Genomic DNA, 12,437 nt, shown 5'->3' on the forward strand with positions numbered 1-12,437 from the left:
AACAAATATATTCAGCAAAGTGTTGAAATGGAAAAAGCCCCCCCAAACCACAATGCATTTAAAACTCCCTGAAGGTGAGGCGGTTAGAGGAAGCGTCGCCTGAGAGCAGCGCCCACAGCTTTTTGTAGAAATGCATCAAAATGTACAAGTGTGAAATTTCCACTGCAGGGGAGAAACGGTTGTGCAGAGGTGGGAGAAGAAGTACTCAGATCTTGAGTAAAAGTAGAAGTACCAGAGTGTAGGTATACTCTGTCACAGTAAAAGTCCTGCATTCTAAATGTTCCTCCAGTGAAAGTATTAGTATTCTAATTCCAGGATCCTTTTAAGAACACCATCGTACACCTGGACTTCCGCTCAAAAACCAGGTCAAGTCCAGGATTGAAAATGATACCTAAGTAGGTTAAAGAAGGAATACATGATGGAGCAGCGTAGGAGTGAAACACCCTGAGAAAAGAGCATTATTTTAAAGAGTCCTCTCCTGCTGATGTTCAGGTGTATATCAGTATGTAGTGTCTCTACTTTAAAGAGTCCTCTCCTGCTGATGTTCAGGTGTATATCAGTATGTAGAGTCTCTACTTTAAAGAGTCCTCTCCTGCTGATGTTCAGGTGTATATCAGTATGTAGAGTCTCTACTTTAAAGAGTCCTCTCCTGCTGATGTTCAGGTGTATATCAGTGTGTAGAGTCTCTACTTTAAAGAGTCCTCTCCTGCTGATGTTCAGGTGTATATCAGTATGTAGTGTCTCTACTTTAAAGAGTCCTCTCCTGCTGATGTTCAGGTGTATATCAGTATGTAGAGTCTCTACTTTAAAGAGTCCTCTCCTGCTGATGTTCAGGTGTATATCAGTATGTAGAGTCTCTACTTTAAAGAGTCCTCTCCTGCTGATGTTCAGGTGTATATCAGTATGTAGAGTCTCTACTTTAAAGAGTCCTCTCCTGCTGATGTTCAGGTGTATATCAGTATGTAGTGTCTCTACTTTAAAGAGTCCTCTCCTGCTGATGTTCAGGTGTATATCAGTATGTAGTGTCTCTACTTTAAAGAGTCCTCTCCTGCTGATGTTCAGGTGTATATCAGTATGTCGTGTCTCTACTTTAAAGAGTCCTCTCCTGCTGATGTTCAGGTGTATATCAGTATGTAGAGTCTCTACTTTAAAGAGTCCTCTCCTGCTGATGTTCAGGTGTATATCAGTATGTAGAGTCTCTACTTTAAAGAGTCCTCTCCTGCTGATGTTCAGGTGTATATCAGTATGTAGAGTCTCTACTTTAAAGAGTCCTCTCCTGCTGTGATGACTCGATGCATTGTGTGAAGTTGAATGGAGTTTATTTACCAAGACGCTGATGATGGATAAAGCGATTTTGGCGATGCAGGCGATCCCGTAGATGACGGCGCTCCACAGAACTGGAAGCTCGTGCACCTGAGTGCTGGAGAGGTCAGAGGTCGCGTTCGGCACCGGGGTCGGTGTGGCCCACACAGCAGGGGTCACACACTCTGTATTCAGACACAAATAAAATAAATCACTGTATGAAATAAATGCTGATGATTCAATATTATTCCTTTGACCTTTTTTATAAAGAAAACATGCCTTTGTCGTCCTTTGGTGCAAATATAATTATAGATCAAATATAAGAGAAGAGTTTAAACAAAAACAAGAGATGTGCAAAAAATCTGTGTGTGTGTGTGTGTGTGTGTGTGTGTGCGTGTGTGCGTGTGTGTGTGCGTGTGTGCGCGCGTGCGTGCGTGCGTGCGTGTGCGTGCGTGCGTGTGTGTGTGATTGTTCCGCACTCTAAATGACATCTGAAATAAATGGAACTGTTCCTGTTTATTTTTATGTCAACGTGAACAAATACAACATGTAACCCAAATGAATCAGATATAAGAGATTTACTACGACTTCAGTTCGGGACCAATCAATCAATCGATCAATCAATCAATCAAACGTTGCATTATTATATCAACAATTAGATGCAACTAACCCACTAACTAACCCACTAACTAACCCACTAACTAACCCACTAACTAACCCACTAACTAACCCACTAACTAACCCACTAACTAACCCACTAACTAACCCACCAACCCACCCATCAACCCACTAACCCATCCACCCACCCACCCACCCACCAACCCAACCACCCACCAACCATCCCACCCACCAACCATCCCACCAACCATCACCCACTAACCCATCCACCCACCCACCCACCAACCCACCCACCCACCCCAACCACCACCCACCAACCAACCCTTTTGAAAAAGAACAAAAAAGGAACCGAATCTTTTAGAAATGTACATCTTACCGCTGACGTCCAGCTTGACCTCATTTCTCTTGTTTTGGCCCCCAATCATGGCCCCCACCTCACACTGGTAGGTGCCGGAGTCTGCAGGAGTGACGGCGCTGATCAGCAGGCTGTAGTTCTGATCGGAGTGGACGGTGCGGTTGAATTTGATGAAAAACTGAGGCTTCTTCTTGTCTTTGCTGCCCCACCGCAGGATGCCACACTTATTTTGGTGGATCAGCTGCTTATAGTCACAAACAGAGAGGTTCAGCATCAAGAGCATCAAGAACTGAACATTAAGGCTAATCTGATCTGAGTACATCTTCTAGGGGCCCTTTCCTCTGCTGTCTGACAGAGACAGATATGTAGTTATTGTAACAGATTCAAATGTTTCTCAGACCTTGTACCAGGTGACGGAGATGAACTCTGATCCGAACTCTGATCCGACCTCCTGACACTTGAGAGAAACATTCTCCCGACACGAAGCCTGAACTGAGAGGCTCTGAACCGCAGAGTGAAGCATCAGCAGCTGAGAGGATCAAACACACACTGCATCAGAAACTGAGACGCTGAGGGGGGAAACACCAATACACGTTAATGAAACCTTATGGTGCGTTCACAGCGACGCCATGCGATTATTGGGCGACTCGCGATTACATGTAAAGTCAATGTAAAGACTCGGAATTCCCCAGTGTGATAATTAGGCTTTAGTAACACCTTCAATACCTGAGATAAACAGCGTCCCTTATGTCCTGTGTTTCAGCATCCTCTAATGTAAATTGCTTGGTTGTATGCAGTTTGCCCCTCTGGCCAGATGTTCTCCAATACTCTTCAGAATGTAGAATCTGATTGGCTGTTCCCCTCCTTCCTTCCCTTTAAGAACCTGGTCTCATGTTTGATCGGGCCAGGTCCTTGTAGACACTGGTGGTGCAGGTTATCTGGCCTCCAGCTGGACCTGATTCTGTTAAATGCTCTTTATTAAATAACACTACTTTGATTTGAAGCTGGGAGATGTGTGCTTTTCTTACCAGAAGGTGATTAAGTGTGGAATTTCCACAACAGTGTTACGCCTGGAAATGCTCATATAATGACAGTTTTTCCTTCTCCTCGCTTATTAATTTCCCCCTCCCCAGCGTGGTTACTCCGGCTGCAGTTTATTCACGCTTACTTTCATTTTGCATCTGATTTGAAGCTGGGAGATGTGTGCTTTTCTTACCAGAAGGTGATTAAGTGTGGAATTTCCACAACAGTTAGTGTGGCATTATTATTAAACGGGCAGTACAAATACATCATGGTAGCCGGTTTGACCTAATATGGGAGCGTCACAGTTTAACCAACTATTGTATTTACAGGAAATGCAGTAAAGTTCACGAGTGGAAGTTATGTGGACATCCAGCCACCAGTGAGGCCAAAACAATGACACTGCTATCTGAGTTTTTCCACTGAAATGTATTAGTGTTATATTTGAACTGCACTATGTACGATTGGACTGACCTGTCCTCTAATCTGTTCCATAAGGGTTTGTGAGAGAGAGACTATGCAGTGTGTTTGTTGATCGTTGTTTACCTGCAGATGAATTATCACACAGAAACTCTCCTTCCTGAGATCAATGTATTTCTCTGCATTCATAATGTTGAACTTTAATATGTCTAAATGAAACCGTTTCTACGCAGACTCTGACCTGCAGAGCGAGCAGCAGCTGAGGGATGGAATAATACAAACAAACATAAACATCAGATTTGACTCACGGTAACGAAAGACACCTCCTGGAACATGGTCTCTCTTCATCTGAGGAACTCGTGTTATATCTCATTTCAGCAGAAACCCAGACAGCTTCCTGTTTCACTGTGTGTGTGTGTGTGTGTGTGTGTGTGTGTGTGTGTGTGTGTGTGTGTGTGTGTGTGTGTGTGTGTGTGTGTGTGTGTGTGTGTGTGTGTGTGTGTGTGTGTGTGTGTGTGTGTGTGTGTGCGCTATTGGAATAATGTGTGGGTAATATTTATGCATGTGGACCGCCTCCTTATTTGTCATGCTTTATGGAGCGAGAGAGCAAGAAGGAAAATAAATATTAAAAAGGATCATCTTTATTTAAATAAATATGATCCTTTTTAATATTTATTTAAATAAATAGACAGAGGGAAATAAATACACATCTAATCAAAGAGTTAAAGACAGAGGGAAAAACATATTCTTAGAAATGAAACAAAATAAAATCAATGATTTATTTAAACAGAATTATAAAGAAACACAATCTGTTATAAACAACAACAACAACAACAACAACAACAACAACAACAAGCCACTCTTCAAAATGAACTTTATTTTGAAGCTAAAGAATAAGGTCTGCTCCCCACAGAGACAGCAGCCTCTCCCTCCTCCTCAGTGGAGGCTGATTCATTGTGTAAAAGTGCGCCACCCTGTGGTTATTCAGAGCACTGCACCATTACTATATTCTTTAATAAATAAACAACAGAACTTTAGATTGTGTTTGAGTCACATGTATGTCTCTTTTAGGGTATTCTCAAAACTAGCTGTCTTTGATTTGGGATAAAACATCTGTTTCTCATGACGGCTTAAAAAAGCTCGGACCAATTTCAAACAGCAGACCTGAAAGGCAACAATAAATGGATCATTGTTCAGTCCACATTGCAGGGTAAATATGCTTTGAAAGGTTTTGTTTGTTGTTGTTGTTGTTGTTGTTGTTGTAGTACTCATTTCTGCCAGAAGGGGCTGAGTGCACCACTGCTCCAAGTATTCATGTTGTGTGTTTCTGCCCAATATAACAATTTAGCCGAAATACTTCAAAAACAGACCAGCAGTGTTTCTGTAATACCGGACAAACACCGAGGCACAGGAGCACTGCAACACACACACACACACACACACACACACACACACACACACACACACACACACACACACACACACACACACACACACACACACACACACACACACACACACACACACACACACACACACACACACACACACACACACACACACACACACACACACACACACACACACACACACACAGGCTCATCCTGTTGTTCTCGCAGCAGGGAACTCCCCATTGTCCGCTCGGAGGAATTATTTGTATGTGTCGCTCTTGTTGACAAAGGAGGTCGATATCCAGTTATTAATAGCGGCTGGGCTTTATGGAAAGGGGAAGAGAGACCCTCACATCTGCATCAAACAATGCCTCGTTCAGAGCAGCTGAGACGGGGAAGTGAGGACTGCTCTTCCTTTTGGAGCAGTGCTCTAAAGACCGGGAGAAACTCTGCAGGAAAACATTTGTTAACCTGAGTATTTTCTACTACTTCATACTTTTACTCCACTGCGGGTTAGCAGGCAGTATTTTACATGCTCCTTCCAGCAGGACTATGTAAAGTCATTAATGAGCTCCACCTTTACCAGCTGTGATGAACACATCAATGATCAATAATCAGAATCCAGGCTGTTCATGATTCTTCACAGCCAGTTCTTTTTGGGACTTCAAGTTTATTTATATATTTTTGAACTCAGTTTTCATTTCCAGTAACTGATAGGAATATATTCACACCTTTACCTATATTTATAAATGTTATCTATCACTTACATTTACAATAAACATAAGAAAAGAATACAAAATAAAACACAGAAAACAATAAATATAACAACTTGTTTGCATAAAAAACAGGAGTGTTATTTCTCTTATGTAAGATCTAAATACCTTAACTCATCTGCTCAAACATCTGTATCGAGCACTAGTTCTTCACAGTTTAACAAAGTATGTGTTGAGAGAAGACAAAGTAACGTTGGTTATAAAAAGCTGCGATATGGTGTGTTGTTGGAGTAAATGTGCATGCAGTTTGGTCTGGTTGCATGGTGTGGCAGTTTGTTGCATGGAGTTGCATGGTACTGCATACTGTAGCATAGCATGGTGTTGCACGCCACAGTACTCCCTCAGGTTGTTAGCACGCCCAGCTGCTGGCGGCGGCTCCATGTTTCTGTCAGCAGCTTGTTCAGTGCACACTCTGCAGCCTCTGATTGAGGAAATCCTCTGTTTGCAGAAACGAGACGTCCCAATGGTTCCTGCATCTCTCCCTCAGGTCCTGTACAAACAGACTTTCCCATGAAGGCTGAGAAATGCTCACGGTGCTCTGACAGAAATACGACCCTGTGATGGAGCTCCGCAGGAACAATGCTTCACAGATTATTCAACCCTCAATTGTACACCAAAACCTTCATTTAAAGGCCAAAACAAATCCGGTTTCAGTAAGAAATCTCAACCAGAAACAGTGTATTTGAGAAGAGGCACTCAGATTCTTCACTTCAGTTAAAGTAGGAATGCTTTGATCTCAAATCACTTCAATAAGAGTACAAGTCTTTAAAAAGTTCCTTGAGGACAGAAATATCAGCCCAATCTACTTCAAGATTCAAAAGTGAAAGCAGTGTTTGCAGTAGTACAGTATTAAAGCTTTTGATGGATCTATCTCTCTCATCTTCCTCTTTAAACTCTATCGTCTTCACTCTGATCATTAGCACATTGAAACCTCTCTGTGGGAAACTCACTGTATGAATAAACCTGCTGTGTTGGTTCAGGTCTATAAGAGCTTTATTATCCTTCAAGAGGAAATGATTTCAGCAGAAAGGAAGCATAAAAACAGGAGCACTCAGAGAGAGCACACCTCCGCTAAGTCGATGCTCATGAAAGTTAAAGATATTGTGTGGGCATCCACCCTGTGATTTGGATCCGATCCAGAATGTAATGAGTTCCTCCCGGCTCGTGTTACACCCTTCCACCAAGTTTCAGGAAAATCCAGCCCGTAGTTTTTTTCTTTAGCCATGAAAACAAAAAGACAAACAAGCCAAACTTGGAAGACATAACTTAGTAGTTAGATAAAGGTCAGCGTTTTATAAAGTCCTCTCAGTAACCACAATTCTTTGATGGCGCTGAATCTGCCTTAAGGCCTGCTCTGTGTGAGGCTGCATGCTCAGTGGTTTGTTGCAGGAAGCAGAAAAATCTGAATCTCTGGATCCAGCTCTCGGCCTCCGGGCTCTGGAGGTGGATCTTAGGAGCCGAGTTACGGCGATCCGTATAATTCCCCGATTTCTTCTCTGGGATTTCCTCTTAGGCAGCCCCCCCCCCCACCCACCCATCGTCTGCAGCCTCCGTCCGTCTGAAGGCCTGAGTCAAGAAAAACCTTGCTCTGTGAGTCAGAGAAGCTGACTGTCTCCTCATGCTCAGTAAAACTTGTGACTCTGGAGCATTAGGGGGGGGGGGTTGATGACAGACTGTGAGAGCTGGTAAAATACGACGGTGTTCAGCAGGTTTGTTTTCTGCCGGTAGAAACCCACAGGGGAGGCAGGCTCCCACATGAAGCTGAAAAACGGTTTCACATCCTTCCTCTTTCTGCACCATGAATCTCAGCCTCTCTGCGGCAGACACTCAGACAGCAGAGAGTTATGGTTAACCTGCTCAGAAACAGGCTCTGAAGCTGCGTTACAGACACTTTATTTCACATTTATGCACAGATGACTGTCTGCTAAGGTAGAAACAACAACCATAACCTCCAGAGAGGTTCATCATAATGAACAGGAATCCACATGTACCGCCGTTTCACTCTGAACTGAACTTCATTGTACAATTAAACTGAATTCAACTTCCTGCATCGAGATCATGAATGTTTTTTAGATGATCATAAAATGCAATGCTCACATTTACTTACATGCCCACATTTACTTTGAGCCCTGATCCTTTTAATCATGTTCTCAGTTCTATCATTAATCATTTCAATAATGACGCAGGTTTATTTCTATCATCTTCACTCGTCCCATTTTATTTCTTTGTGTTTATTTCAAATATTTTAAATTGTGTATCTTTGGGACGGGGTAAAGTTAACGATGCGTGGCAATACATTATTTAAAATACTAGCGTTTTATGCAGAAGGAAAGAAGGTGCACTAGCTGCTGTCTGTCAGTAAAGCTTTGAATCCTGAAAGAGGGGGAACTCACCGGGGCCGCAGTGAAGCCTCAGTGAAGCCTCAGCGCAGCTTCGGGCCCCTCAGGTGAGGCTCTGCTGTCGGACACGATAAACACTTCCTCCCTGACCCGGTTCCTCTGAAGCTCCTGAACATCAATCCGCTCCCCGTCATCCCGGAGAGGAAAACACTTCGGAGATGCTCCAGAGCTCCAGAGACACATCGGGGGCCCAGCGGCCGGATGGAGGAGGCGCTGACCCGGCGCTCGGAGAGTTCCTCGCAGAGGTCGGAGCATGTTTTCCCTTCCTGCCGGGGGTGGGGGAGGGGGCCTTCGGGAGCTGTTTGAGGAGGCACCGGGGCCCCCAGCACACCAAATCCCAATTAGGCTGAAAGAACAGGTGGTGGTGTGTTGGGCACCGGACCCCCAGCATACACCTTTAACTACCCGGGAAATCACTCTGCAAACATCCTCTGTGGTTCTGAGGAGCTGCAGACTGAAGAGGGGGTTAGTGAGAGGGTCTACAGGGGCCACAAGAGTGGGGGCCTCTGGAACTCACCAAAGACAAGTGCAGACCAGGAAGAGACTCATGAAGACTACAAAAATCACACAATGACTACAAAAAAGATGTCTGACAAAAAAATAGCAACACTTTTTATACAAAGAACGACTAAAAACACAGATCAGTTCTTACAGAGGAATATAAATACTGAACACAGATCAGTTCTTAAAGAGGAATATAAATACTGAACACAGATCAGTTCTTAAAGAGGAATATAAATACTGAACACAGATCAGTTCTTAAAGAGGAATATAAATACTGAACACAGATCAGTTCTTAAAGAGGAATATAAATACTGAACACAGATCAGTTCTTACAGAGGAATATAAATACTGAACACAGATCAGTTCTTAAAGAGGAATATAAATACTGAACACAGATCAGTTCTTAAAGAGGAATATAAATACTGAACACAGATCAGTTCTTAAAGAGGAATATAAATACTGAACACAGATCAGTTCTTAAAGAGGAATATAAATACTGAACACAGATCAGTTCTTATAGAGGAATATAAATACTGAACACAGATCAGTTCTTATAGAGGAATATAAATACTGAACACAGATCAGTTCTTATAGAGGAATATAAATACTGAACACAGATCAGTTCTTAAAGAGGAATATAAATACTGAACACAGATCAGTTCTTACAGAGGAATATAAATACTGAACACAGATCAGTTCTTACAGAGGAATATAAATACTGAACACAGATCAGTTCTTACAGAGGAATATAAATACTGAACACAGATCAGTTCTTACAGAGGAATATAAATACTGAACACAGATCAGTTCTTACAGAGGAATATAAATACTGAACACAGATCAGTTCTTAAAGAGGAATATAAATACTGAACACAGATCAGTTCTTAAAGAGGAATATAAATACTGAACACAGATCAGTTCTTAAAGAGGAATATAAATACTGAACACAGATCAGTTCTTACAGAGGAATATAAATACTGAACACAGATCAGTTCTTATAGAGGAATATAAATACTGAACACAGATCAGTTCTTATAGAGGAATATAAATACTGAACACAGATCAGTTCTTACAGAGGAATATAAATACTGAACACAGATCAGTTCTTAAAGAGGAATATAAATACTGAACACAGATCAGTTCTTATAAAGTTCTTTCTTCTAAGCATTAGCAGCACAAACGAAGCAATCAGGTAATCACGTTATGCAGAATGCGCTCGGTCCACGCTCTGAGGGATCATACAACACCACAAAACTCTTCTCAACATAGAACAGCACATACCATATTCATTCATCCTGTCCTTACTTCAAAATAAAGCCCCGGAGACATAATATTTGGAGCCCAAGTTGTATTCTGGAGCCTGAGATGTTAAGGACCATCAGGCTTAGGGAGTAATGGGTTACATGTAATGGGATTACTTAATCAGGAAAAGTAAACTGTATTCAGAGTAGCTCAGACTACATCTGACAGGATGCTGTTTGTTTAACACACACTAAGAACACACAGGTTCCCTTCCTGAATAAAAAAGAGAACAGACATTTGAAGAAAGTCCAAATTTGGAAAAATAAGTCAGAAAATAATTATATTTTTGAAAAAGTAGAAATTAGATTTAGAAGTTAGATTTAGAAGTTAGATTTATGGAAAACATGAGAATTTTGAAAAATGCGTCGAAAAAAAGTTTAAAATTGGAAAATAATTTTGAGAAAACGTTCAAGAAGCAGAACCTGGCTGTAGGCGAACGGATCCAGACATTTAAACAAATCCAGAAATTTGGGGATCCTTTAGGAAAAAGGTGATCATTTTGAAGAAATAGTCAGAAATTCAAATTTGGGAAAAAATCTGAAGTTTCAAAACAAAAGGAATTGGGATCTCAGATTGAGGCAGTAGGCGTATAGGTTCACACTCAAAGTGTTACCCGACAGAAGAGATCAGTAACCTCTGATCCTTCTACAACAAACACTAGGTGCTGTTTGTAGGGTTGACTAACGCTGTAATCCTGTCACACAGTTTGGAAACGGGATACCTATTTCATAATCCTGATGAGCCGTTACATCTCGTCCCTTTCCCCCAGGCCAGCTCCTCCACATACACTGTCTCCAGCACAAACAGCAGCATTATATATTCGGGTCATTTCTGACACGATTCCCCATCAGCAGAGCTTCACTCCGTTGCTCCGTAGTGACCTCCGACCTCTCACCCCATCCCCATCCCCCTCCCTCGGCTCCCCAGTGGTGATTTATCCCTCTGACACACCAGCAGCTGTGTCTCCGTGTGGGCCGATATTAGCCGTGACTAATCGATACCAGACTTCAGAAATCACCAGCCGTGAGATCTGGAGGAAACTCAGCAGCTCTGACACCAGAGACCAGGAGCTGTGAGGAGCACCGACCACAAGGAGCTGTGAGGAGGACTGACAACAAGGAGCACCGACCACAAGGAGCTGTGAGGAGCACCGACCACAAGGAGCACCGACCACAAAGAGCTGTGAGGAGCACCGACCACAAGGAGCTGTGAGGAGCACCGACCACAAGGAGCACCAACCACAAAGAGCTGTGAGGAGCACCGACCACAAAGAGCTGTGAGGAGGACTGACCACAAGGAGCACCGACCACAAAGAGCTGTGAGGAGCACCGACCACAAGGAGCACCGACCACAAGGAGCTGTGAGGAGCACCGACCACAAGGAGCACCGACCACAAAGAGCTGTGAGGAGCACCGACCACAAAGAGCTGTGAGGAGGACTGACAACAAGGAGCACCGACCACAAAGAGCTGTGAGGAGCACCGACCACAAGGAGCACCGACCACAAGGAGCTGTGAGGAGCACCGACCACAAGGAGCACCGACCACAAAGAGCTGTGAGGAGCACCGACCACAAGGAGCACCGACCACAAGGAGCTGTGAGGAGCACCGACCACAAGGAGCACCGACCACAAAGAGCTGTGAGGAGCACCGACCACAAGGAGCTGTGAGGAGGACTGACAACAAGGAGCTGTGAGGAGGACTGACAACAAGGAGCTGTGAGGAGCACCGACCACAAGGAGCACCGACCACAAGGAACTGTGAGGAGGACCGACCACAAGGAGCTGTGAGGAGGACTGACAACAAGGAGCTGTGAGGAGGACTGACAACAAGGAGCTGTGAGGAGGACTGACAACAAGGAGCTGTGAGGAGGACCGAAAACAAGGAGCTGTGAGGAGGACTGACAACAAGGAGCTGTGAGGAGGACCGACAACAAGGAGCTGTGAGGAGGACCGACAACAAGGAGCTGTGAGGAGGACCGACAACAAGGAGCTGTGAGGAGGACCGACAACAAGGAGCTGTGAGGAGGACCGACAACAAGGAGCTGTGAGGAGGACCGACAACAAGGAGCTGTGAGGAGGACCGGCAACAAGGAGCTGTGAGGAGGACCGACAACAAGGAGCTGTGAGGAGGACCGACAACAAGGAGCTGTGAGGAGGACCGGCAACAAGGAGCTGTGAGGAGGACTGGCAACAAGGAGCTGTGAGGAGGACCGACAACAAGGAGCTGTGAGGAGGACCGACAACAAGGAGCTGTGAGGAGGACCGACAACAAGGAGCTGTGAGGAGGACCGACAACAAGGAGCTGTGAGGAGGACCGACCACAAGGAGCTGTGAGGAGGACCGACAACAAGGA

At 43.9% G+C, this 12,437-nt stretch overlaps 1 protein-coding gene across 4 annotated transcripts in view; it reads right to left on the minus strand.

Moving 5' to 3' along the window:
• Positions 1-4,245, minus strand: part of LOC134862368 (uncharacterized) — an 8,347-nt gene extending 4,102 nt beyond the window's left edge. For 3 of the 4 annotated variants that reach the window (XR_010165501.1, XR_010165499.1, XM_063880258.1), the window contains exons 1-4: positions 4,024-4,245; positions 2,676-2,804; positions 2,297-2,519; positions 1,327-1,487 (exon numbers count right to left, since the gene is read on the minus strand). Coding sequence is in view for 2 of the 4 variants with exons in the window: in XM_063880258.1 (XP_063736328.1) it covers positions 1,327-1,487; positions 2,297-2,519; positions 2,676-2,804; positions 4,024-4,050 (540 nt within the window). In the remaining 2 variants the exon portion in view is untranslated. The remainder of the gene's footprint in view (positions 1-1,326; positions 1,488-2,296; positions 2,520-2,675; positions 2,805-4,023) is intronic. The other variant, XM_063880275.1, reaches the window with a different exon arrangement.
• Positions 4,246-12,437: the final 8,192 nt, after the last annotated feature.

This window comes from Eleginops maclovinus, chromosome 1, assembly GCF_036324505.1.
Source record: "Eleginops maclovinus isolate JMC-PN-2008 ecotype Puerto Natales chromosome 1, JC_Emac_rtc_rv5, whole genome shotgun sequence".
In the NCBI taxonomy this organism is placed as follows: Eukaryota; Metazoa; Chordata; class Actinopteri; order Perciformes; family Eleginopidae; genus Eleginops; species Eleginops maclovinus.